The following is a 27,638-nucleotide window of genomic DNA, read 5'->3' as shown; positions in this document are numbered from 1 at the left end:
ATAAGATTGCCCACACCTGGTCTAGAGAAACAAGCACTGTGAATTAGATGCATGTAAATATATTACAACCCATTTGCCATATGAAAAATTGCTGAAATCTCTGGAAAGAAATCCTGTATGCCTTTGTACAAAATTTTATTGTAGGTGTTTTTGAATATATAATTTTGTACATATCTGCTTTTTTTTGAATAAACGGCAGCGTAAATGAGGCAGTAATGCTTTAGGTCGGTCGGCTTTTTACTGGTTGTCATCAAAGATGTGAAGCTAATTTCAAGATCTTTTAAAGTCTGAATTTTTTTTTACTGTACTTGATTTTAACTAGCCACTCTCACTGACCTTATAACTGCTGAATAGCGATTCTGCCTCATTTTTGATTGCTTTGTATACACAAGCAATCATCTGGGTTCCCTGCTCCATCTTGCAATCATGCTAACGCCAAACCATTTTTTTTTTTTTTTGCTGTTTAACACAGGATTTAATCTCTGCCGTTAAAACTGTTAGGGGTAGCTAATTCTTGAAACGTCTTTCCACAACCATTGCTCTCCAGCAAACTAACGGGTCAGAAGACTAAACTGTAAACCAGCAGTTTTTAGAATTACATTAGCATTGGAAACATTTTCAAGTCATACGGCCGCAGCTGTTTTGTTCCCAGGTGTGAAAGACGGCTTGATCCTGTAAGAGTGTGAATAGGGAATGAAGCCACAAAGATCTGCTGCTCTTTCCCCAGCACTTGCACACAACCACAGAATTTACTGCCTTCTGAGCTATGACTGACAATGACCATGTGACTGGTGGCCAAGAAGGTTATTCTCATACCTGTTCTCCAAGGACCAACATGGTTCTCAGGGTTTGATGTCTCAAAAACCTGCCTGGAATCACGGCTCCTTCGTAGTTCAATTCTCTCCAATACTTCAGATATTCTGCTAATTTGAGAGTTGAGAATGGGTATCTGAACTGAGCACGGTCACATGATCTACAACTGCACTGTTTCCATTTCATCATTGTCCTTCAGTGACCGGTGTGTATGTTGAGTTTATGAGAGAATCCCGCAGCATTAAATTCCAGTGGCTAAATACACACCCTCAATAGGCTGGAATAAGACAACACTTCAAAAGCAATATGCTCACAGTATATGCAAGGTGCAGTGGCTACAATGTAAAGGAGAAAACAGATCTGAGACTGACTGCATTGGTGAACCCAGCCTCTCTCAACTTCAACCATTAAAGCCATGCTTTCCTGACTGATTTGTGTGGCTAATGTATGCACAGTATGCACAACAGGCGCTGGTGTTGGTACTGGGCGAGGTCAAAACATCAGCAATGGGGAGCTGAGCCAGACCAGCCAAGCTCAGCCCAAGCTGTCGTCTTGTGAGATTGCTTTTGACATTTGATGATATGTCTATTTCAGCAGTTTTAGGGCTGGATTAAAAATAACCACTCAGCATCACTTAATCACGTAACTGTATTACTAATGGCCTTTAACATTTTAAACATCCTGGCAGAAATCCTAAATCACTGTTCTGTGAGCATAAGCAGATTCCAGCTCGGCAAATCTTTATGATACGGTAACACTGCGTCACATTCAAAGTTGGTTACTTTGTAAGGTGCTGGATTCAGTCTATACTACAGAAGCTATGATTATAATTACATCTTGACAAATAAACGTTCCACCATTTATGTGTTATCAGGATTTAAAAACAGCATGAACGCACAGCCAAAGCACTAAACAGACATTTTTTAAATATTGCTGCTTTATAAGATAACCAAAACAAAAATCTATTTTTAAAAACTACACTGTCACAAAATACAGGTTACCATACAAAATCTACAAATGCAACAATTACAAACATTTTGTTCGACAGATAACAATTGTACAGTATAAATTTATACAATACTGGTTTCGTATATTTGGCACTTGACCACATGATGCTGATGTGTGTAATATCTCACCTGATACAGTATTTAAAATTTTAAAAAACAGCACAACTTGAAACCATCAATGTCGCTGCAGTAGTTGCAGTTGTTCTCAAAGGCTTAATTTTGTTTAATACAAAACAGCAGTTATTCAAAAACATTCAAATTTGTCCAAATCGTCAGTGTTGCAGTAACTGACACCACTGAGTTTAGGGTTGGAATCTCAGCTATGTCCAAGGGGAAGGAGAAAAGATCTGTTTTCCCGGGATTCTTAAATGATTGCCAGAGCCCAAACACAGGAGGAGTGTCAGCCCTGGGGAGGGATTCTTACTTTTTCCTCTCCTTTATCTTTTTTTTCTGGTTGGCTCAGAACCCTGATGGGTTTCACGTTTGATTATCACGGATGTTCAACAAGCACGGAAGGTGACCATGCTTCCAGCCTCACGTGTGGACAAAAAGCCATGACAAGCAGCCGGAAAAGAACCCACCCACCCCCACGCCACGGCACCCCACCCCACCCGTGTCGCGCATGTGTCAGTGGCACGTTCTCATGGCCTGGCCGTGGATGCTGGGCGTCCCCCATCTTGGTGAACACACCCCTGTGACTTGTAGCGATGACCCGGGGCAGTGACCACACGCCACGACGAAGGCACCGGTGCACCCGTGTATCTGCGCATCGCAAACACGGCTGCATAAAATGCACAGGTACCACCCCCTTCTGCACACGTATGCAAATCTCAAAACTACAAAAAAACAAACAAAAACACTAAAAACCTCACATGCACCATTTAAAAACATTTAAAACTGGATGTAAAGGTTTTTTTTCCCTGCTTGACGCAGAGATTTTAAAAAAGAAAACACATGCATGCTTCACTACCTCTTTGAAGCTCTTAGGGAAAAAACAAAAAACACTAAATCTCACTGCAACTGGAGTCTACTGATGAAAAACTGTAGATGTTAAATGATCTAAGCGACAGCATTGTTCTGCTTTAAAATAACATTGTCAAAAATACTGGCCCCAGTGTCTCCAGACACTGACACACCATTGTTTTGAGCAGCTTACCCGTTAACTAAGACAGCACAAAGAAATGCGGTGTTGCAAAACAAACTCCACCGCAGGAAAAAATGCGAGTCCACGCGACCACCGCTGACGCGCGGAGCTCTGAAATGCACATGAAAGCAAAGCTGAAAAGCCAAGGGACCAAGCGAAGCTCGTCCTCGCTCTGCCGGTGCAGTCGCAGGAACAGATGCATAGCAAGGCGTGTGGTCCTTCTGTGGTTATAGAATGCTCAACGGACATTTGTGTATATCATGCGTAGAGTGGACTGGAAAGAAAACAAATCATGACCTTTCAGTGGGTCAGATCCCACATCTATCTCCAAATCCAGGAACATACCTACGTCTGTTCATGTCTCACGCATGCTTGAGTGTGCTGTTGTGGTTGAGTCTTGCAGAGCACTGGGGAAGCGCGAAAGCGTGCAGCACCGGGACCAATCAACAGGTGGTTATGGTCAGTAGTGAAATCACAAGGAAGGTTCTTGGGGTTTGGGGGGGGGGGGGGGGGGGGGGATGGGGTGTCCATCTTCTCTCGAGGTTCACCCCGTGAATCTATGATCCTTGCTGGGGTCTCGTGCTTGATACTTGCTTGAAGGTCTTTTCTGTCAGTTTCTCCGCAGGGTTAAGGCTGGGGGGGAGGGGGAGGGCTGGGGGTGATTTCTGGTAAAACACCTGACACACGTTGGGTCGGTCAACCCAAAAAAGCACTGGAAAGAAGCAGAAATGGGAAACAAAATAAATAAAAAGTTAAATCCATCCCAGGCATCTCCTGATGAGGGGCCAAACCCAGACTGTGACTCCACACAGACTGTGACTCCACTTTCCTTTGCATCGCCAGGGCTAATTAGCATTTTAATGAATGCAATCAAGGCTGAATTAAAGTGGGACGAGCCGAGGGGGGTTTCAGTGGAACACCGGAAGCTCCCCCCCCCCCCCCCTTTTAGGAGGCAAGGTCATTGACACTAAAAGACAACAGGGAGCCGATATCAACAGCCCAATAGGGCAGAGACACAGACAGGGATGTGCAGCTCAGGACATAATCATGCAGAAAAGCAAGGAAAACAGCCCACGGCTTCTCACCAACTCTGATGATGGATGCAGCTGCTGATTTTTTATTCTAATACTACAATTTCCCTCCCTATATCATTCTGACGATGGGTTATCAGTCAAATTCTGACCTGAAACATGTCATGGTGACAGGCAAGTGTGGGCTTAACCTCACAAAACCTATTGACAAACAACGGATGATGTCTATTCCTGATGAGAAGAGGCGCTCTCTCACTGGGGCAAATGCTGGGAAGCGAAACCTCCTGCATTATCACTCCCCACGCAAAGTCTGGGAGTATTAGCCAGCTTAGCCAAAGTGCTGTCTATGGTCCAATGGGTATGGAAATATCGTATCAAACCAGACAAAACTTTAGGACTCTAAGTGATTTTCTTAAGTGTTTTAAATTTGCGTTTGGGAGTTCAGAGAGAGTACATGTTTACTGTTTTAAGGTTACTATGCATCAACTCCTGGTTTAATATTTGTATAGTAGGTGAGTTTCTACTGTTTGAAGTTGAGAAACATAACAGTCAGGAGAGCACTGTTTTAAAGTATTTGTGCCTATTTTAAAGTATAACAATACTACTCAAAATGGTCAGTTATCAGAATTTTCCACTCCTTAAAATCTGCACTGGTATTGCAGAAAAAAAATCATATTGTTTGAGCCCCAAGCAAAAGTCCCTAATGACAGGGAGTGAGTCACTTAGTCCAAAACATTTCTGTTACTCAGTGACTTGATACCTCTGTGCACCTTTTTAAGGCATGACTTAGTGAGGGGGTGTGGCCCCGTCCACACTGTAGACAGGCCGCCGCCCACCAAAGACCAGACACCAACATCCAGGGGTAGCATAGAATGACCTTAAATCCAGAGACGGGTGTAAGGTCTGGTCATGGCTACCACTACTAAACAGGCGGCCATTTCAAGATAATGAAGACGGAACATGGATTATTTTAATGTCTAAACGGAACAACGAAAAAGACAGGGTGTGAACTGGCCACCTGATGACCATCCCAGCTGAAATTTTCTACAGGTGCCACTGCTAAAATCACCCCTTAAAAAATAATCTATATAGAGTGGCTTGGGCGTCAATATTGGGGGGGGGGGGGGGTTGTAACCCCCTCTATAATCAAAACCAGCTAATACAACCCCCAGAACCCCGTTAAATGGGTGGAGACCTCAATCCCTCCAATGCTTAAGCCAAAGTTATGTCCTTGCAGAGTGGATCAAAAAGTACTAAGTACATGTGAAAGTGACCCAAACTGATGCATCACACAGGAATACTTCAGTGATTGCTACTCCTGGCCGGAGCTGTGTAAGCTGAAGTAACACAGAGAAAGGAGGTAGGAGTGAATTACACTGTGCCTGGTCGGCTGTGTTTAAAACTGGCCAGCACTGCTGGGGTCACACTGGAGCAGGCGCACGATGGACGGGTCACTCTTGGCTCCCTTGATGAATTCCTCCAAGGATAGCTTGCCTGGATGGAATGACATAAAACGACCTGGTCAGCTCACCCGCATCCAAGTCTGTGCGTGACAGCACAGCCGTTCCTGTTTTGGAAACCGGGCTGTATGACATACTTTGAGCCAGCAGGGGGTGCTGTGGTTTTACAGCTTCATTTTATGACTATAAGTTTTAGAGGGTGAAAGTTCGGGATAAAGTTCTAAACCCACTGTTTAAATGGATAAAACTTGTCAATTTGGGAAATGTCCGCAGAACAGCTGAATAAATTATGCGATTATTAGTGGAATGGAACACCAGACTGCAGTTACACTGTATGTACAGCAGGTGGCCCACTGATGAGCTCTTGGTTCCTCAATCCTCAGATGATAGTCTACTGCGTTACAGCCCCCAACAGTGACTTCAAAGCATGTAAGATGATGAAAAAAGCATATTCTCAGTTTATTTTGTAACAACAATCAGAAAAAAACATCCCTCAGCACATCTGTCTTTGTCCCTAAGACGCTAGTTTGGAAATTTACTACAGAATGGAGATGAAAACAACAGATCAGGGCTGCAGCGTCTCCACCTCAATGCTGGGGAGATGGGGACTGCAGACCCACAGCCACATGGACTCCTCCCTCACGGGATCAGAATGACTTATAAAGAGGAGAAAATGTGCAGAATCCTCGCAGTGTTTGAGGATTTTAATTCTGATGTCTGACTTTGGTGGAATGACTGAAGAATGCAGGAAAAAAAACATACTGAAAAACTGGGGACTGCCACTGGAGGTACTTCGGAGGGTGAAATGCACATCATACCACAGAGTAGGATTCCACCCCTACCAGTAGAGGGCAGCATTCCATATACCAGCAAAAATTAATATTCATTCATGATAATGAATGAAGCATTAAAAAAAAATATATATATAAAATAAATAGCTAGGACCTTCTGAATGCAAATAAAATCTAATTAGCTAGTTGCTTCTGAGGAACTGAGGGTTTCACTAAAAACACGAGACAATTCTGAAGTGTGACGTAATTTACTAACAGATGGCAAGGTTTTCTGTATGAGCAGCCTGGTCATTTTGGTTAGCGCGCGTGTTTTTTCACGTACATATTTGAAGAGCGACACACTCACCATCACGATTGGTGTCCATCTGCCGGAAAATCTTCTCTGTCCTCTTCTCTGGAGTGGACTCATCCTCTGGCATCTTCATCACGGAGGAGACCATCTTGTAGATTGCCTGAAGACAGGGATCAGAGGTCATGTAGGAGGGACGATGTTATAACTGAACGAGATATGGAATTCACCCCACGCCCCTCAAGTGAACCATAGACCTTCCTTAGAAAAAAAACCTTTTTATCCAAACCTGCATATGTAGTTTCTGTTTAGTAAGTTTTCCTGAATTTCACTGCTGCATCTTTGGTGAAGCACTTTCCTCAAGGGCATACATTTCTCACCTCAAGACCAGATACTGAAAGTTAACGGTGGTAAAGTCGAGTTCCTAAACCACTACAGTGTGAGATCAACCAATGTGCAATCTTCTACATCAACAAAGCACATGCAGAGAAACTTCTCAACCCATGGGTCGCGACCCAAATTTGGGTCACGGCAAGCTCTGAAATGGTCACAAGGCAGACCACAGATGCATAATTTTAAATTCACTGGCACATCCAATCAGATTTGAGCTACAGGCATAGACTGGCATTAACTGCGCTGCACTGCATGCCTGATCATGGTGGTAATTTAAACCTATACTTGATATAGGGTCGCGACTGAGCTGGCACGGTAAAAAGTGGGTCGCGATACAAAAAGAGTTGAGGACCACTGTCCTAAAGCATCTTAAAGTAGAGGGCCTCAGTGACCAGTGGCACAGTTGTAGCAGAGATGCAAACCTGGAAAGCCTGAAAGAGGGTCTAGTTATGAAGGTGCACTAAATGAACACACTGGTATGGTCCAGAGTGTCTGAAAATTTAATGAACAATTCCACAGCGCTGCTTAAACCTCAGGGCAATTACAGCCAGCGTGTGACTAATTGGAGCTCTGCTTATGGAGTATTTCACTCCAAAATTGTGTTTTTTTCCCCCTAGCCTTCCCTAAAAGTGATTATGAATTGCAGGATGCCTAATCAGTCTGCTGCAAATGCTGTTATTACGGGTCACTTGACAGTCAAAGCTGTCTGCAATATCAGCCCCCAATGACTAGGGAAAGAAAAAGAGAAAGCATGGAAGAGAACATTCGGGAAAGACCAGCTGTGTTTTCCCCAACAACAGCACTGCGATGGTGAGGATGATGTGGCAGCCCTGGCACAGAGATGTGGGGGTGGATAGAGATGGGTATGGCAGTGCACACCTGAACACATCACCTGGCTAACCAAGCTGGAGGTGTGGATGCAGGTAACAGAGAGTAATGCAGGGGGTGAAATGCCACAGAAATTACTGACGGCCAAAAACTTCAGAATATTACTCTCTAAACTCCATCTTTCCCTGTCACGGCCTCTACTGCAATTTCCATTGTCAACAAAAAAAACATGATACTAAAAGTGTATGTTTACATCATAACAAAAAACACCAGATAGGTGAAAACTAGCACTGAGGGGAACCTCAGAAGCTGGCCTGAGCTTGATTTCTCTGCACTGACTGACTGCTGGATGTGGGGGATTTATATAAGCCTGCTCTCTCTGTTAGCTGTTGCCAGCCACCCTCCCCTCCACCCCACTCCACTCCAAAGGCAGTGGGAGTAGGGAGCCACTGATTAACCAGATACCCCATGGAACAGCCTCACTCGAGCACCCCTAACCCCCTGAACACTCCTCATACGTAGCCCCGAGGTGTGGGCCACAATACCCTGCAGGAAGGTCTACCCGGCTCCCTCAAAGCGCTGCGGACGTTAGCGGAGACCCACCAAACACAGCTTGAAATCGCAAAAGTGCTCAGGTAGGTTGTTATGGAGATATGTGGTTGCCATGGTGATGTACGGCAGTATGGTCGTCAAGGAGATGTATACACTGAGCAGAGGCTTTATCTTGCTTTCTGAGGCCCAATCAATCGCCCCCCCCCCCCCCCCCCCCCCCATATATGTCCATCAAGCTCAGCTTCAAGACAAGTGAACTTACTTTACATATAACATGAAAAAATACTGCAGTGTCAGAAGACATTCCAGGTTCTAGCTGTCCATAGTGACTGAAACCTTCCATGTCCAAGTTGCGGTTTGCATGTAAAACTTGAGAGGCAGACAACCCATGGCAGGATCCATGGTCCAATCAGATGCTTCGCCCAGGCTTGGGGGCGGAGCCTGGGAAGCCACAGATGCCTCTGACTGAAGACGTGTGATGGTGAGAGGGGGGTGATGTTTTATTCATGTGGCAGACTCCTTTCCTCTCTGCAGTAAATTGTGTCAGTCATACACCCACGCCTGCACACGTGTGATACACATACACACGGAGTCCGGCATGTGGGCGTGTTTTCTTCCCACACACAGGCGAACACACACTTCCGTGCCACTTTTTTTTTTGTCATTTGAGAGCGCTCATTTAATCCCCTCTCGCTTCCGTAGGAATTCAGCACTCAGCTCAGTACCACACCACTGGCCAGGATGGAACCAAACTAGTGGCATCACGGTCCCTCAAACCTTCAGTGACGGTGACACCCTCCGGCTTCAAATATCACCCCTGCGGGCCGGCGATTGCCAGACGCTTTCACACTGTTAAAAACAGCAAGTCTCAGAGCACCGAACATACTTCAGGGGAGAGGGGCCCTACATCGCCAACTGCACGTCAACAAAGCGCTTATGATTTTTAGCTGCTTTTCTGCAGCGGGGCCTTCAGCATCACGCTCCCCTCCGGGGCCGTTTACGGCGTGGGGGGGCACACTTCTGGGGACGCGTCCGGTAAGCACCCCCACAGTCAGGCCGATTACCGGCTTAAAGAACATCGCCCGACACTGTGGGACGAAGCCTCAACACGCGGGTGGCCCACAGCCACAGAAGAACAACATTTAAACAGGGAAGCATCACAGACACGAGAAAAGACTGTTAAACTATTGTACCGTTTCAAATGATATATTACATTACATACCTGTTTATTACAGAACAACAAAGCTATCAGCTACCAGTCAAAAGTGGAGCATTTTCATTTACATTCATTTACCAGACACTATAATCCAAAGTGATGTCAAAGTGAGTCAAACGGCACATTACAAACATTCATGCTGTCAAGAAGTCAACTATGCGTAAGTGCAGCTAGGCTGAGCTTACAATGAATGCCCAGGTACAAGTGAAAGCAGTATTAGAGCAGGAGAGACAACATCTAACGAAGGAAGAACCTAATAATGCAAGGGCTGGACGATGTGGACCTTCTGGTATCTCCATATTTTTAGGCAGAATAGAGATAACACAAAAAATCTGGTATTTTCTATGAAGTGGGCGAAACGTTCGATTTTAACGCAAAGCCAATTGTGAGAAGTCACGAACATTTAAAGCAATGTGGCCAAAATTAAATTAAAAATTTCTTTCCTCCTTCCTGCCCTATCTGAAAATAAAATAAAAATTGCTTCGATCTGCGTTGCATGGGTCTGATAAAGCAGCACGACATGAGAGGCTTTCACTCCACTATGTCCAGCAACAGATTTTTTTTGTCAGTTTATGAGATTGCTCTTAAAACAGAAGGTTAATGTTTATGGACAAAAAAAGATTAAAATCTAAAACCTATTTGGCAAATGCCTGTAAAAACAGAAGCCTGTGACGACTAGCGTACTTAAAGCACCCTTAACTGGAAAGACCGTCATTTTCAGGTACTTCAACAAAATAAAACGTATATTGCAAATTACCATCTATTTAGCCTGTGAGCCATTTGGCAATGTTTTAAAACAAAATGAACCAAGTATCAATTATTAGAGAAGTACTGATTGTATCGGCCAGCTACCAGTGTCAGCCGATACAGCAACAATCGGCCATCGGCCTATGCTTAACAATCGGCTGATATTTACCGCCGATAATTCCCTGTAAAATGGTGAACCCCTCATTGCTTTACACACCACGTGCTAAACAGTTAGAAAAATGTCTGCTACGTGGAATTACTCGAACATTAGTGAAAATGACATTAGAAATGCATTTTGCAAACATTGCCCTGCAAAAATTTCATGGGGAGGACCTACTAATGTTTCAGCGCAACAAATTTCACTGCTCGCCATAAAGCGAGACAGTGATGAGTATGAGGAGTTTCTGAAAAACAAATCCATTCCAGTGAAGACTGCAGTGCTGGCGAATAACACAAGTCCGTCGGTAACGCAAGTGTTTGATAGCAAAAGAAGAGTGCAGTTTCACACTTGATAATCAGCCCTTCTCTGTTATAAATGTTAGAAATATATATAAGACGTGTAGAGTTATAAACAGGGATGCACATAACTGGCACGCAAGTATGCATTCATCTTACTCGTCGTACTTCGTGGATGTAGAAAATCTCAGTGTGCAAAACTTTAGACTGCTAGTGAATTAGAGGCCCTGGTTACATACGATACATAGCGATCTATTGGTGTTTTCGTACAAAAAATTAACACTTTCGTATTTTTGGAAAGCAATTCATTTATTTTTTAATTTATTTGGTTCGAGTGTTTCTTTAAACTTATTTAAGCAGAACCTCCCAAAGAAATCAGTATTGATGTCAAATTTTGAAATAATCGGCTATCGGTCAGTAATTTCCTTATGGGTGCATCACTAAATGATTCTTCCCCTCCATCAGCTTCCCCATGAGACCCCACCAACTGAAGGCTTTGATTTTAGCTGTGGATTCTGGGAGTCTTTGCAACATCACGACCAAACCCCTCTTGTTGTTTACAGCCAGCAAGTAATACTATTGGCTTCTATTAAAAATCTTTAATAGAGCCCTAATTTTAATACACAATAAATGGTGTATTGATACAAACAATATACAGTACCACCATCCTATATCTCGTTTTGAAAACATATACTGTTAAAATTTGATATACTGCCCAACCATAAATAAGAGAATTCGATGACAAGCAGTGCAGCCTTCAGAACATTCAGGGAACAGGGAGGCATCCTGATTGTTGGTTCCTTGATCCAAACTGGCTCCAGACCCGGCTTGTAAAACGGGTCTTCTAATGCCATCTTGCCCCCTGGTGTCGCCCGCAGGCCCGCAGCCCCTCCAGTGCTCTCAAGGTCCATGTCCCACTTCTGGTGCGATGCAGACTCGGGCGCGAGTCAGAGCTGAACGAGGACTCATGATCACGGCGCAGTACCAATCCCAGAGGCGTCCCGCATGTAGTTAATCACTTAGGGATTAACCGAGGATTACTAAGCACGACCCGGCATCTTTAACACGATGGTATTTACCAGCCGGCAGCTGCCCCTGCACAGCTCCCACGTTCCGCTATTTGTACAGCTGGCGCATGGTTACAGGGGCCAAGATCATCTCTTTGAACCGGTAACACTGTAGGCAAAGATCCAGTTCAGCCCAAATCCCCTGAATGCAAAGTGCTAATGGCAGCACAGTCAGCTATATCCAACATAAAGCCAACATGCATTTTCATTTCTTTAAACTGGCAGACATTTCTGTCCAGAGTGAAAAAGGATGTTTGCAGGGAAAAAGAGCTGCATGTACAGAAATGCGAGAAACGTGTCATCTCGTGGGCCGACCTGGAGCAAAAGCTCTGAGCTCAGTGCTGCTGGGTTCTGATCGGCGAACCCGGGACCCATCCTAGCATGGCCCAGCGCGGCCTCACACAGCCCACTGGGAGAAGCCGGAGCCGGCCGGACCCCAGGGTGGGTCGGTGACTGCTGAGTGCCCCCGCACGCATCTAAATTTACACACATGCGGGGGAGGGGGTGTGCGGGGCGGGAGGGGGTGTGCGGGGGGCTGCAGGGGGTGATAGGAGCTCCACTTGCAAGAATAAGGTGAAGCTGAAATGGAACGGGTGGGGGGGGGGGGGTTAGCAGAGGGTTGCTTTTTGGTGAGGGGGCAGAGCATGTTTACATGTGCAGGCCTAAAGCGAAGCCTTCCCTGCTTTCGAGAGAGACGCCCTGTTACCCAGATACATGCGTCACGCTGGCTGTGAGGGATGGTGACACTGAGCCCCCCCCCCCCCCCCCGGGTTTCAATGACAGCACCAGTGTGATGTAGGGGCCCCCCTGAGGTCCCTCTGACACTCCGCTGGTGAAAATGACACCCCTGTGGAGGAGCCGGGGCCACTCACAGCACCAGCCGGCACGTTTCCACTTTCCTCCTGCTCTTGAGACTAGTTTGCACCAATTACTGAAATAAGCGAAACTTTCCACGGTTATGACCCAGAAAGAGTGGCCAGATCAGTTTCCAGGGCGACACAGAAACCCACCGTCTGAACTTCCTGGCTACGCTATGCCGGGTCGGCTCATCTTGCGGGACATCGCTGTAAGTCCGGTGGGCATCGCTCCAATCTATCCCCGCGACCCTGAAAACTCGCCGCACCACTAACGTTCACAAAGCATTAGGCACGAGGTACACACCAAAGACGGTGACACCTGCAGCAGCTTAACGGGATAATTACAGGAGTTATTAAATACATCCTAATAGGGCTGCGCAATTAATCGTAAAAAAAAAAACCGTGATATCGATTCGCACCTCTATGCGATATCATTTCTAAATTACAACGGTAATACAACGGTATTACATCAGCTGGATCAAAACAAGCGATCCTACTTTTCCCCCAGAGAGTATCAAGTGTCCAGTAATTCTGCTTCCTCTTTAAAGGACGCTTTCCCACTGCACCATGTACTTTATTTTTGGTACTTCAAGAAACTACCAAAAGTACGGTACTTCAAAGTGGTTTTCCACTGGCGTAAAAACCGGTACCGGTGCTGAGGCAGGGCATCTTGCACTGAATTCGAAAAATGGCTGATGTGTATTTTAGGACTGGCCAATGTGCGATATTAATACCACCATCGCATATTGTGCATGTGCAATTGTTACTTCGCCAGTCGGCAAGATTAAGATCAGGCTTTTTCTTACTTTCAATTCTGTATACAGACATTATCGCGAAGGAAGTTTAAGTTTCGCTAAAACATTTTTACGCTGTCACAGGAAAAAAAATTACCAAGTTTCGTAATTTTAATTACTCCTTTTCAGGATTATCTAGCATATGTTTAAAAACAAGTTTTAAGTTTACCTCCCCTGCTTTTGCATGAGCGCTGCATGCGTTCTCCGAGTCAATCATAATCATTTTCATCCATGCAGTTTTAATCACTCCTTGATGGGTTTTTGAGAAATTTATGTTGAACTCCTTTTTGAGTTATAAATACCCCAATGTTTATTAGAACAACATCACATTGCAATACTTAGAAATTTTCCAATACCATGCTGTCATAGTATATTCTTGTTATGCTATGCTGATCTTGTATCTGTTCGTCCAATCAGATCGCAGTTAAAGCTTGGGTCACTTCATTTGTCCATGCATCCATTTTTATTATTATTATTTTAAGTAGTTTTTCGTTTTCTAACTGTTCTCAAGACAGTGGTTGCATTGCATTTCAGAAGCAGGCAACCCCACCCCGAAGTACCAAAATACCGAAAAGTACCTCGCTGGCACTTTTGGTACCGGCTGATTTGGTTACCCTAACTAAATAACTAATTGAGCGTTTTCTTTCTGTTATCAGAAGCTGATACGGTCCTGGAGAAATCATACGTTTGGCACAGTCACGTTTTGTTGGGTTACTTTTTGCAGTTTAATGAGTCCAATAAACTTTAAATGTAAGGGGGGAAAAAATCATTACACAGAATCGTGTTCCCAATTCTAAGCAAAAGAATCCCGATTCACATTTTCCCCCCAGAACTATACAGCCCTACATCCTTAACAAGCAAAGGAAAGTCTTCGCATTTTAATTTTTTTTTTAAAACTCTGCCGTAGGGAGGATAATTACACTTCCTGCAAGTAAAGACAAAAAGCTGCATCATTTAGATGTTATTAATTTCACTGTGAAATTAAATCCCGACTGGAGCTGCTGTTGCTGTCACCTGAATAAGTGTCATGAAACTCTGGCACTAAGGGGAGTGACTCCAAGCCTCAAGCACCTCAACATGACGGTGCCTAGGCAGCCTTCATACTGACAGGTTATACAGAGTTATGTGGCCCCCACCCCACACGACGAACCCCCCCCCCCACCCCATCCCGCCCCCACCTGCACAATCTCCAGCATCTCGGCCTTGCTGATGTAGCCGTTGCCGTCCAGGTCGTACATGCTGAAGGCCCACTTGAGCTTCTGCTCCAGCTTGCCGCGCGACGTCACGCTCAGCGCGATGATGAACTCCCGGAAGTCTATCGTGCCGTCGCCGTTGGCGTCGAAGGTGCGGAACACGTGCTCGGCGAACTTGGAGGCGTCGCCGTACGGGAAGAAGTTGCCGTAGATCTTCTTGAACTCCTCCATGGACAGGTGGCCGCTGGGGCAGTCCCTCAGGAAGCCCTTGTACCACTCCTGGATCTCGTGCTCGGTGAAGTCGGTGCTCTCCAGCAGGTCCTGCATCACCTCGGGGCGGAGTTTGCTGTTCTGCTTGCCCATGGCTTTCGTGCGGTCTTGGCTGTGATGGGGCAAAAAGGGGGGTAGGGGGGGATGACATATGTGTCACATGACTTTAGCTTTTTTTTTTTTTTTTAAATTGGAGTCCTTTAGCACTCACACTTGTGTACGACGCCCCATACGGCCTTACACTTTAATTACAATGTAACTTTAAAGGCTCTGACAGTTGGGTGCAGACTGTCAAATCAGTGAACCATTTGGTTGCCAATGTGTATCTTTAACCAGCTGCAAATCCCAGCATCCTTATGAGCTTGTAGCAGCTGCTACGACCCAGAGCCACCCACACCACCCACCAATCCACCCACCCACACCGCCAATCCACCCGCCCACCCACATGCTCAGGCTCCATCCTCCACATGCCGGCATTCCACACGCAGCAAGCGGAAGCTGACAGGACTTTCCACTGGGCTACAACACACACACACACCTCCACAGGCTTTCAAAATATCTTAAATACTCAAAGGCAAGACATCCATCAGTATGCTGATCATCAGTTTTCTAAATAGGTACAGGTTCATCTTAGGATCGTAACACATCATACCACAAAACCAGTTCAAACTGAGAAATCCTTCACCTGAATGACTAAATGGTGCCTATTTTTAACTAAACTATAAACATCAACATGTCTGTCACTGGAAAAAAGACCCAAAAGGATACTGCCAATAAAAAGCGGACCATAACTGTGCAGACACAGTTTACATCTTTTAAATCAGGAAGTCTTGTTCAGCATCAGTCTATACATGACATTTCGGGTAACTCTAAACAGGAAGTTTCATTCTTGCTTTCTCCGCACACATCTGAGCAGAGACCTCTGCTCCGTGCCGCAGAGGAGCTGCTGGAACCTGATGTCCGGCGTTTGCCGGGACGCCGCGAGAGGGACCTGAAAACCAGCTGGTGACCCTGTTTCAGTGAAACCAGAGCCGCTGTGAAGAGTAACTAACTTTTCTCTGGCTCACTAATAGACACCGCGGTGCATCTTCGACTTTTTTCAGAACGGAGACAGGAAATAACCGGCTGAGCTCTCACACCACATTCCCATAAGGGAAACAGACAACGCTCAAAGGTCCAACAGCAGATGCTGAGACGGGGGGCCAGCGGAACTGCTGGGAGATCGGCACAGCGGAGATTAAGCAGTAGTCAGAAAATAATAAAAATAATACATCCGGAATTGGGCGGGGGCAGTAGAATGAGCTGGGAACTCCAGGGCACAACGGACACCTCACTCAAACACGTAGTCAAACAAGCACTGCACATGGCAGTCATTCCCACTGGGACCAGGCACTAAAGCTATTAGAAATTAGGCACAACAACATCAGTCTGCATCATAAACTCTTCACCGGTCCAATTCCTCACCAGTCCTATTATGAGCAACCCTCCTTCCAAAACACAAACAGCTGCACTGCAGTCCTCATACTAATACTTCCAGACACTGGCAGTGAAGCTACCTGTGTCTGCATTTTGCATACGTGACAAAGGACTCGGCCTCTCAGAATCAGAATCAGCTTTATTCACCAAGTGTGCTGGGGCACACAAGGGATGTGCTTCCGGCTGCTTGAGACGCCCTAGTACACAGACACACACTACAGTCCCAACAATTTAAACGAACACACCGAAGATCCCAAAAGACGTAAAAAAGAAACAAAGCAGGTTCATTTCCCTGCTGGTCAGATCAGACCCAGGAGGATTAAGGCAGAGAAGCAGGGATTAGAGTCTGCAGGCGTTCAGCCCCCAGTTCATTTATCATCAACCCCCCCCCCTCCCTGCACCAAGTCTAAACAGGGCATTAAAACATAGTGTGAGAGCGCAATTACAGCAGATAACAAGGGAAGGGGAACAATTAACATCCCCCCCCATATTCACCTTACCATTGGTGCACTTGGATTAATCTGAAGCTCAATCAGAATGCATACATTACAGGAGGGGTGTCAATACTCTACCTTCACATGTAATGAGCGAAGCACCTAATCCATGAACCCCCCCCCAAACCCCAATCGTGGAAATTCTAAACGCTGGTGATGCAGCAAGACTTTTTCTTTACAGGAGTCGACCTACAGTGGTTCTGAAAAGCTGCGGGATTCCCTCTCAGTCGTGATCTCACCCCCCCAACATGGAATTAACCACCAAATGGGTACAAAGTGATGGAATGGAATAGCCACCCTCCCCCAAGACGGGCCTCTGCACGATTATTCAGCCGTCGAGTGACACCAAAACCCACATCATAAAAATCAAGTACAATTACACTTCATTAAAAATAGGTCTGAAATATACATACAGCCTGTAGGATTCACCCTGCAGACTTAATTGGGGGCTCTAATAAAGAGAGTAGTAATTACAATCTACAATCCAAAAGTAATTACAATCAACTAAATCTGAGAGATTTTAACGAAACAAAACGAAAACACAAAACATCAACACATACATTCCTATCAGCTCCTCTGTGAAAGTGTGTTTATTGGGGGGGGGGGGGCACATTACAACTAGGAAGTAAAACAGAAAACAATCTATCTTGTATTTCTGTTCTTTGATACAGGGAATATCTGTAAATAAAAACTCAATCTGAAAATACAGCAGGAAATGTGTGCTGGGCCGCGTCGGTCTGCCTGCAGTGATGCCCACGGGGACGATAACTGGGGCTCAGATGAGCTTTGGATGAATGTCAGAGTTGTCTGCCCTAGAAAATGAGAGACAGGACCCTTTTATTCAAGTAGCAACATTTCTGGGCTAGTTAACCCCCCCCCCCGCCCCCACCAACCCCAAATCGGAGAGGCCTCTTTACCTCCTCCTTCAATCCCCCAGCATAGTGCTGCGTGGGTTTCCATGGAAACCACCCCAAAAGAGTTACTAATTGATTTAGCGTCGCTAATATGCAAGCGAGTCACAGGAAACAATTTGTGTGTAGCTGCCTGTGCGCGCTTGTGCATGCGTGTGAGTGTGTGTGCGCGCTTGTGCATGCGTGTGAGTGTGTGTGTGTGCGCGCGTGTGAGAGACCATTCCCACACCCATCTGGTCACCACAAAAACCGATACTTTAACTGTGCAGATGTCCGTCTCTGCCCTTTGTTGAATGACCCACCCAACCCAGTGCTGTCCCTTTTACTTTGTTAATCTGGGTAAAAGGCGGTGATGCCCCCCCCCCCATCCATCCACTGCCCCACAGGCATTCCAACACAAGAGAGAGACCGGATCCAACATGGCTGCCACTTTCATTTTCAATGAGAAAGGGGGAAAAAAAACAAAAAGAAACACCAATGCAGGAGTCCTTATATTCCACAGTGACTGCGGCATAAGGGACTAAAACTGCAAACAGAGACTGGAATGGCTGGTGGATGAGGGAGTGGGTGGGGGGCAGGTGGTGTGGGGAAGGTTTCTGACAGAAAGCAGTACAGCAGAGTCATATTAATCAATCTATCAACCATGAGAGCAAATGCTGCTGTATAAGACCAATGGGAAATAAAACGACAGGAAAAAGTTGGGTGGGAAATATACTGTGGGTATTGCCAGCTGTCACTGGCGGCAACTCCCCCCCCCCCACCTCATAACGGTCTTTTCTTGACGAAGGAGGGGGTGTGCTGGGCTCAGAGTGAGACATCTGTACCTTTTGTGTGAGGAAAGCCAGCTTAGTCACTAGAAGAATAGAGCCGGAGAACAATGTCAATTTGATGGACGGGTCAGCCTGGGGTGGGGTGGGGGGCGCCCTAACCCACCCTCACGGAGGTCCGCACAACTGGAAAGGAAAGAGGCTGCTGAGGCAGCTGAGGCACATAGAGGGGTCAGTCCTGCCTCCCATTTTCAATTACTGCTATTCTGCAGTGATACAAACCGCATGCTGTCAAATCCAAGCATCCCTGATAATTTGTGCTAACTTTACCAGGCCGTGCATTGGAGAGAGAGAATCATACAGCGTGGCATCATGGGAACTGACAGCGGCATCGAGCATGACTGATCCACCACGGCCAGTTTAAATCGAAAGGGTCATCAGAATTCCACACAAACTCGGTCGGACATTTTAAAATTTCGATTCAGGATCTGTGCTTCTTCCCAGATCTCTTAGCTATTTAGTATGAGAAGCAGCTTCAAGATTTGTAGCCAGCAAGATATGTCAGCCATGTCCAAGTATTTTTAGTGCTACATGCACTTAAAACACTGAACGGATCGCCGGTGACCAGGGTGTCATGGCAACCATCACCCATTTAATCTCTCATTAAAAACAGCAGCAGCAGTTTCCACAATACTTGTTTTAAAAAAAAAAAAAAGTATCATTACACAGTGTTCACAAAGCCTTTAAATAGCACTAATCAAACCATGTGACTTGTTTTGCATTAGATTCTGACATCGTTAATGGAGAACTGCCTGTCTTTAGCTATGATGCCATAAAAATATATAAAAACTTAGCTGAGGTTATCCTGAAATTACTTGCCGAAAGGAGTTAATCTGTTTTTCTTCCAGGCTCACAACTGTTGCTGGGTGGGGGGGTTGCCCACTCCTGGACTTATGCAGATGGGGGGGGGGGTGTAGATAAAGCAATCTTACTCCACTGTTCCCCAAGTAAGGACAAGGCTCCAGCAGCCAAAAAAAAAACCAAAAAAAAAACAAATGACAAGCACAAGCACAGAACAAGCCCAACTAATTTCCCTAATCCCTGCTTTGGCCGCCCCTGGACATCTGTCGATACCGGAAACATGCCCAAGGCTTCCTGGGCAGTGGACCATACACAGGGTGTTACCGTAACAGGATTGGCTTGTAAAGCCTGCTGACGACCGACAGCAAATACCGACGGACTGAAGAATGGAGTAACGTGTATATAAAGACAGCCGGGCTAATCCAGGCAAAGCCAAACGTCTCTCCTGTGGCTCGGGATGCCACATACCGGATGACTGGGGCTCTTACTTAGTAATGTAAGCAACGCTAACGGCTAAAGATGTGCAAATTAAAGTGATAAGTGCCAAGCTAAGAAAAGCAAGGGAATGTAAACAACCGGGCAGGAAAGGGACTGTGAACTGGGGGGGGAACCACACAGATTAATCACGACTGATCACCTTCTTTTTTTGTTTTTTTTTTGGGGGGGGGGGGGGGGGGGGGGCTGAGTGCGAGGCTGACATGCACCTATGCATAACTGCGGGCATCTTGTCGAAGCAGAGGTCAAAATGCTGGGGGAGGCTGGCGTAGAACAGGCTGGGACTCTTTCCGCGGAGCGGCACGAGATTTTTAGCTCGGTGCAAACTATACAGTAAAGGTCAGGCATGCAGTAAAATATAAATAAGTAAAGTACCTACCTCTTCCTGCAACAAACCCATTTACACAAAGACAGGTGGCACATGCTAAGGCCCTCGGGGTAGATTTCATGAATAAGCCCAACAGGAATGTAATATGACCGCACACTGGAGCGCTGTTCGCTTCCAGGGAAAAACGACAAACCACCACTGGCAAAATTCCCAAAAAGATGTTGGACCCCCTTCCTCGCTCAGGATGCTGGTGGACTGCACAGCGAAAATCCGTAATTAATTAGCGCATCATTTCTGTCGGAGGTCACATGAGCAGAAAGTTTTACAAGAGCGTTTTACAGGGCTTCACACTTTTACTGATGTGACGCAAGATACAAACAGTGTCTTGATAAAGTACAGCAGGTCCTGGGGAAGGAGACAGGTGACGGATCCAGCTCAGAGTCTCGGCCACCTCCACCAGAAGCTCCACCGACATCCTGACGGTGCCAGCGGCAGCAGATTATGGCGTTGGGGTCGCCTACGAAAAGCCACTAACGAAGGGCCCGGATACAGGGGAGGACTGTGGGGAAGGTGACGGTGACATCGACAAGACGGCTGCCACCCTCACTACTGACATCAAACTCATTTCCTGGCTTTGGGATTAGGCTATCTGCGGTTGGGGAGGGGGGGGGGCAAACAAACAAAATGTGCACAGTGACAGAGCGATCTGTTAACAGCTGACCGAATGCCAATGAGCAGAGAGACGGAAAATCCTCATGCCAAGCGGGAGCGAAAAGCAGAAGGAAAACTCTACTGCCATGCAAGTGACAGCAATAGGATTAAATCTCACACAAGCAGTCAGGGGGCCGAGTTCTTCACCAGGTGTGGAGGGAGCAAGCAGTCGAACCACGAAGAAAACTGCTGAGCAACTGACTGTTAACACTCTAATATAAGCTGGAACCAGTGAATTAATGGTAAGAAATCTGAAGAGGAAGGTAATCAGAGTGATGTCCATTCAGTTCCTGTTTATAAAGCCTGATTTGAATCACAGAATGACATTCAAAGCTACATCTGAGGACCTTCTCCGGATGACACATTAACCCATGAGTCACTCAGTGCCCAATAAGCTGCAGAATTCTTGCAGCAGATTTCTGCAGGTCTAGAAGCCTGACCAAATGCTGGCCACCGCTACATGGGATGTCAGGGAATCGTGGCTGGCGCGCAGGTGGTCCTGTCAGGGTGCCGTCTCCCCCCCCCCCCCCCCGTGCCCCTACCAGCCCACTAAATGGGCGCTGGGATGTATGCGTGACCAAAGCAGCCAGCCAGACCGGTGTCACAACAAGCCGTGTGTTAGGACATCACCTCGCTGACCTGAGAACAGACTGCTGGAAAGGACAATGGCCAGCGAGGTGAGAGCCAGCTTGTCTTCATCACCCTTTATTACTTGCTTAGATGAAAATGGAAATGTCCAAAGGTTACTTAAACCTTTTTTCACCTCAGATGGTCGTACAAATATAAGGCCTTTCAATAATTTAATGACACTGACAGCCACTGAAAAGGGCCCAACTACAGATTAATGTCCTCTGACACTTTATAATAAAATAAAAAATAAAAAGTATTTATTGGCTTCATTTTCATGCTAAAGTGGCTGACGCAGACAGTGTGAGATAAACCCCCCCCCCCCCCTTCCCATTTCAGTCATGCTTTCAAGTGTTTTACCATCTTTCATCAGGGATGTAAATTCCACTGGGCCTTAATTCTCAGGAAGCAAGGCATCTCAACCAGAAACGATGCTCAGTGCAATTCCAGCGACGGCGGTTAGTACGTGACAAGGTGGACCGCGGGCCATGGACTCCGAGAAGCCGGCCGTCCCCGGTGCACTGCCGCAGTGCAAACCGCAGTGCTGTCTGGGGAATGCCTTCGACAAAGACATGCTTCAGAAAAATCCATGCCCGATAATTAGATCGCAATGCAACGTGACACAAGGGGACAGAGGTGCCCACACTGGATACACAATTATCACAGCAGTTTCCATGGCGATCACTGTCTGATTTTTTCCCCCCTCCCCCCATTCCCACCACACTCCTAGTTTTCTCCAAAATTTAATTGCACTGTGCTCCTTACTAACCCAACTGGATTTTATACACACAGACGAAAAAAAACACTGTGGGAGCCAGACGTCCATCACTGCTGACAACCTACTGTTATTCCTGTAGGAGGCGCTATTTCGGTTTGCCGACCAGGACAAAATGGCTGATGCCAACCATTTCTTCTACTAAAAAGAAAAAAAAAAAGGGTGATCTGCATAAAACTGCCCACGCCCAGTCTCCCAAGCTAGAGACGGCATCTCTGTAGGCTGCATAGAAGCAGTGTGTGAACACTGCACATGCAACATCCACCCCGTCGGCACACAAAGCCTGCTCTTACAAATGCAAAAAAATATATAGATATTTAAAACATTTTTGGTTAAGTAGCATGTTTACTGGGTTGCATGTACATGCAAGGAAAAATTTATGAGCCAATCAGCAGAGGCATCAGGTCTAGGCTACATTATTAATAATGGGCTTCCTCCAGCAGCACTTCAGCTCCCGAGCAGCTAAACCAACCAGCAAAGGAATTCACAGTGCTTCCAACCAATGAGATCTCCCCTTGGTTCATTTTCTTCCTTCCTGTCACACAGAAGCGGAGGTAATTTTCACTCCCTGCCAGCCTTCGTCGGTGCCGGGCCGTGCAGAGGATGCAAGCACGAAGAACCCGGCATTGGCGGAGATGCTAACAGCAATCCAATTAGCAGTTTTCACCCCTGATTTCCACCGCAAAAACAGAAACAGGTGAAGCGCTTTTCAATGTGCGAGGAAAAAAAATCCAGCTATTTCCCCAGGTGCCTATTGCTGTTCCATCACGGGGCAGGTGGCTGCACTCATACCCACAATGCAATTTAGGAGGTCAGGCGGCTCAGTGACCGATTCACTGGAGCTGCATGTTTTTCTAATTTTGGAGTAAACCACTGAGAATGTGTACCCTGCACTGAGGGGGCAGAAATCGAACCCAGGACCATGGAGGGACAAGAGTGCCACGTTACCCACCGAGGCAATGTGCGTGGTGGTGGGGGAGCAAGCTAATTAAAGCAATCAAGGCTGCCTGTGACTCGATCATGACGTGAGTCATAACTGTATATTACACAACAGTCCACTGCACTGCCAACTCGTAAAGATCACTGCTCTGCCAGGCTGGCATACAGCAGGCGTGCCTTTTAGCGCTTCTGGAGCAGTGAAAGAACCGGTTCCGTGTCAGCCAGGTGGAACGCAAAAAGAAACCTGCAAACCATACGCGGGAGAGGGAGTACGCTCCAGAACCTTCACCGCGATTGGACCTCCGGCAGGCCGCCGTTCCACGTAGACGCCAGGGACACACGGCTCAAGCCCACCGCACGCCGAAGACGTCTCGGTGAACGACAGGGCCCACAAAGATACAAAGACACAGAGGGAGGGAGCGAGTGGGAGGGGGGAAAGAAACATGTTGAGAAAACCCAGGAGGGGTTCATTGGGCCAGTGTTACATAAGGTCTCCCGCAAAGTGAGATACGCAAACTGAGACCAGGGAGCGGAGCGGCACCTCCCTCCCTCCCCCTGCCAGGATTTCAGGATTCTGTTTCTGATTCTGTCTATGTGTACCGTCTTTGAACCTTGTCCGTTTGTGCAATATGTATGTTCGTCTGTGCTCCACATGCCTTGCTGCTGCATGCATAAGAATTTCACCAGGGATTAATGAAGTTCATTTAATCTAAAAGATAAATTGTTGACAGTTTCAGGGGTTTCACCGCGAGTCTAAAACGACGCTCTGCAGCAAAAGGCGAGACTCTCGAGGTGTCGGGGACTGATGTCACGTGACGGAAGCTCCCCGCTTCACTTGTGAACTTTTACCCTTTGGACTTTTAATTGGCCTCGTCGATACCGTCATGTGACCAACCTGAAACTGATGTCAACAGCGGAACGTGAACATTATTATTATAAAAAAACTAACCTGCCAACTGCTGTGTGCTTTTCAAATGGCTGCTCAAATGGCTGCTAATTGTGTGGTAACTCATGTGTTTCAAGGATAAGAACTAAATTAACACAGTTATTGCCACTTTTAAGAGAACTGCCTGAAATTCTAACTTCAAAGCAGATTTTAGGGATCACAGTTCTTATGGGGGGGGGCAATGCAGAGACATTTAGGCCCGAGCTCTAGCTGGGGAGTTGGGGCCCAGAGTGTTTATACAGTGCCCCAGTAACACTTACTATCAGTGCACTGTACTCCTTCAGGGTGACCTACCTGCACCAAGAACCGGCCAGAACCCAGCCAACTGGGTCAACCCTGGCCTGGCCTGGAGATGCACCATGGGATTCCAGCTGGCAGAAAGGAGGTCTAGAGGAGTCAGAGGAGGTTTCTCTCACACCCACCCAGCGCTCTCCCTAACCCCACTTCCGGGTGCCTCCTCGAGAAGAAAACAAAAAAGCTAAGTCATTTCTGCTTCCTTCATCTCATTGGTTTATGGTCCAGAAGTAACCTCCAGAGCTGGAGGCCAACACGTGACTGAAGTTTGGCAAGGATGCCGTCCAACCCGCTTCCTTCACATTCCCGGCCTATTTTTAGGCATCTTATTTTAACTGGGCTGCTCGTGGCTCTGCGACCTGCCCCCCACCCCTGCTCCATTATCCCTTATCCTGTCAATACTTCGGGTCGTGCGAAACTCTGTCGCGTCATGTGCGACACAAGGGAGGGTCGTCCTCTTTGTCCGCCGTCTTAGGTCATCCAAACACTCTTAACTTGGTCTTGGCAATTAAAAATAAACAAGAAATATCATTTGTTAAAAGAATGTTTAAGGTACTAATGTTAAAAGAATACTACCACACCCCCCAAGTACTGACGCCGCTCGAAGCTGGCGAATGGAACTCTGGATGGATGAGATGGAGCTGGAAGAGAATGCAGGAGCTGGAGGAGGAAGAGCAGAACAGGCGGAAAGAGCAAAGAAGTTTAATTTCCAACAATAGTAACTTGTACATCAGTCATTTTTAGCCAATGTGCCACGATGCAGGGGGGGGGGGGCGTCTCTACCACACGTGGATTTCTATCCCACACCATCGGTTGAGTTGCAACCTCTATCAACTTATTAATTCATCCGCTGCTGTAATTCAATGCAACTTAGAGTCACTCTGGCAAAAGACGACAGAAAAACAACAGTGCGGAACACGCAGTGCGTTACGCAGTGGGAGGGTACGCAGTGCGTTACGCAGTGGGAGGGGCTGCCATGGAGACGCGGAGACAGGTCTCAGTGGAGGCCGGCATCCCTGTCTGCCGACGTTAAAGCGCAGCTGCTCCGTGCCCCGCAGGCGGCGCGCCGAGCCCATGTACCCTCCCACACACTGCGCTTGTGGCCTCAGAAGCACAACCGCCCACCTGCAAAACCGGTGACGACGGGCCCCGACTGCCCGGAAAGAGGGCACGGACTGGCATCAGGAATGGCCCCTGACACTGCCGATTCCAGAGTGGGCATGGAGGCCATGCCAATGTTTTGGGCTTTGTTAGAGGAGACGATGAAAAGGAATAATAAGAGCTATGGCGGTGGGACAGAAGCAGGCCGCAGCATTGTTAACCATGACCCTTGACCTTCTTTGTTACAGCAACAGAGCAAAGGTCAGTGAAGCATATGTCCACTAGCGAATAGAGGGGCAAGAAAAAATAACACTCAATTCACACAAAAAGGGAATCACGATTCCTAAACAAGCTGGTTCTATAAAATACTGAATCTGGCCTCCGCCCAGCGTACTTGTTTGGTGTTACTAAAAACACTGTAAATTTATTAAATGTGTTTATGCGAGCACAGCTCCTGAGAGTCAAGATTCAACGCAGCAAGAATTCGTAGCTCATCTTTGCCTAAATATTCCGACTGGTTTCCATCCTAATCCAAACTAGAAGTCCTAATATCAACCCCTAAGACCTCCTGAGCCTAGTCAACACTCCTTCAGCATTAATGTAGGTTTTTAGCAAACCGTCCTCACGCACGTGTGTGGCGGAAGCGTACAGACTGATTCTCATGCCAATAGCAGTCGTCCAGCCCACACGCAGCAAACCCGACAGCGGGGACAGTCACACACAAACCAGGCCCCCGGAATGAGAATACAGAAAACAAGCTTTTCACTCTGCTCAGATGAGGATTCAGCCGGATGGTCTCTTCCTCCTCCAGCAGAGACGTGGGAGTACATTTCCTGAGGGGGGGGGGCTGCAGTTCCAGATCTGCTCCCTTTCATTAAGCTTAATCAGAAGCCATATTAGACGACAGCGAGCATTGCTGCCGGCGGAGTGCGACCAGCGCCAGGCGCCGCCGAGTAATTACAGCTTCGTAAACAGGAAGGACGACGTTCCAGCGTGTCCGACCGGGGAGTCGCGAGGATGTGATTCTGTAAATGCTTACAGTGATGTGGCCTCAGGAAGCTGGGCGCCAATGCTGGGGATTGAGATCGATAAACATCTCTATGCCTGAAGGCCAATAATACAGCACACAAAGGATGCAGATTAACACACAAACCCTCAGTGGCTGGGCTGCAGTGACAAATGACCTGATAAGACAGACACAAACAGTCACACACACACAAAGCTAACACCAGCCACAGACTGAGCCCACTGCCCCATCACTCATAAGCTATACAGGATATTAATGAAAAACCCAGTAGGTACCATCAAGCCATTACTGGGTGTCACATATGGATCAATAGATACCAGAAGCTTGGGGAAGAAGGCATCCTTGCTCAAAACCTAGCGCCACTTCCCCCAAGCACAGTCCATAACACACACCTGACACACCGTAGCACTGGATCCACCACCCAGCCGGTGCCTGGGATCCAATCGAATGGCAGGAGCGCACATGCCCCAGCCAATCCTATGCCTCTCACGTGTCACGATCAGACTCAGACTTTCCGCGAACTTGTTCAGCTATATGCACACACGCACATATACACGCTTCTGAGAGAAGCAGCGTAAAGTGGAGGCTTTCCCTTGATGTCCGCAGTGACACAGGATTGGAACATTCCAGCACGCAGACGGGGATTTGCTCCCAGCCTTGGGCAACATCCCCGACAGACGCAGACGGCTCACTGATTACTGGCCAGGTGGCAGGGCGAGTTTCTGCAGGGGAGATGAAACTCATCCGATCTCCGCACATAACACAGAACCCATCGCACCCCCCCCCCCATCAGTAATGGACTATCCTTACAGACAGGGTCCCCGCGGGGGCCACTCTCCTTTTGTGTGGGGTGTGCGCACACAGCACGGCTCGGATTAGCATGCCGTTCACCCTCTGCTTTGCTCCCCCCCCCCATTCCACAGGCCTCCCTACACCAGCTGCTCCCCCCCCCCCCCACCCCCCGAGGCTGGTCCGAAG

At 47.0% G+C, this 27,638-nt stretch overlaps 1 protein-coding gene across 6 annotated transcripts in view; it reads right to left on the bottom strand.

Annotated features, from left to right (window-relative positions):
• Positions 1-1,443: 1,443 nt before the first annotated feature.
• LOC111843634 (neurocalcin-delta) overlaps positions 1,444-27,638 on the bottom strand; it is a 49,108-nt gene continuing 22,913 nt past the window's right edge. For 4 of the 6 annotated variants that reach the window (XM_023811395.2, XM_023811370.2, XM_023811387.2 and 1 more), the window contains exons 2-5: positions 14,624-15,020; positions 6,593-6,698; positions 5,371-5,489; positions 1,444-3,676 (exon numbers count right to left, since the gene is read on the bottom strand). In XM_023811395.2, the coding sequence (XP_023667163.1) occupies positions 5,392-5,489; positions 6,593-6,698; positions 14,624-15,001 (582 nt within the window). In that variant the 5' untranslated portion in view covers positions 15,002-15,020 and the 3' untranslated portion in view covers positions 1,444-3,676; positions 5,371-5,391. The other 2 variants (XM_023811405.2, XM_023811360.2) reach the window with 2 other exon arrangements.

The sequence above is a fragment of the Paramormyrops kingsleyae genome, chromosome 9, assembly GCF_048594095.1.
Source record: "Paramormyrops kingsleyae isolate MSU_618 chromosome 9, PKINGS_0.4, whole genome shotgun sequence".
Lineage (NCBI taxonomy): Eukaryota > Metazoa > Chordata > Actinopteri > Osteoglossiformes > Mormyridae > Paramormyrops > Paramormyrops kingsleyae.
This window is presented reverse-complemented; position numbering and strand designations above follow the sequence as displayed.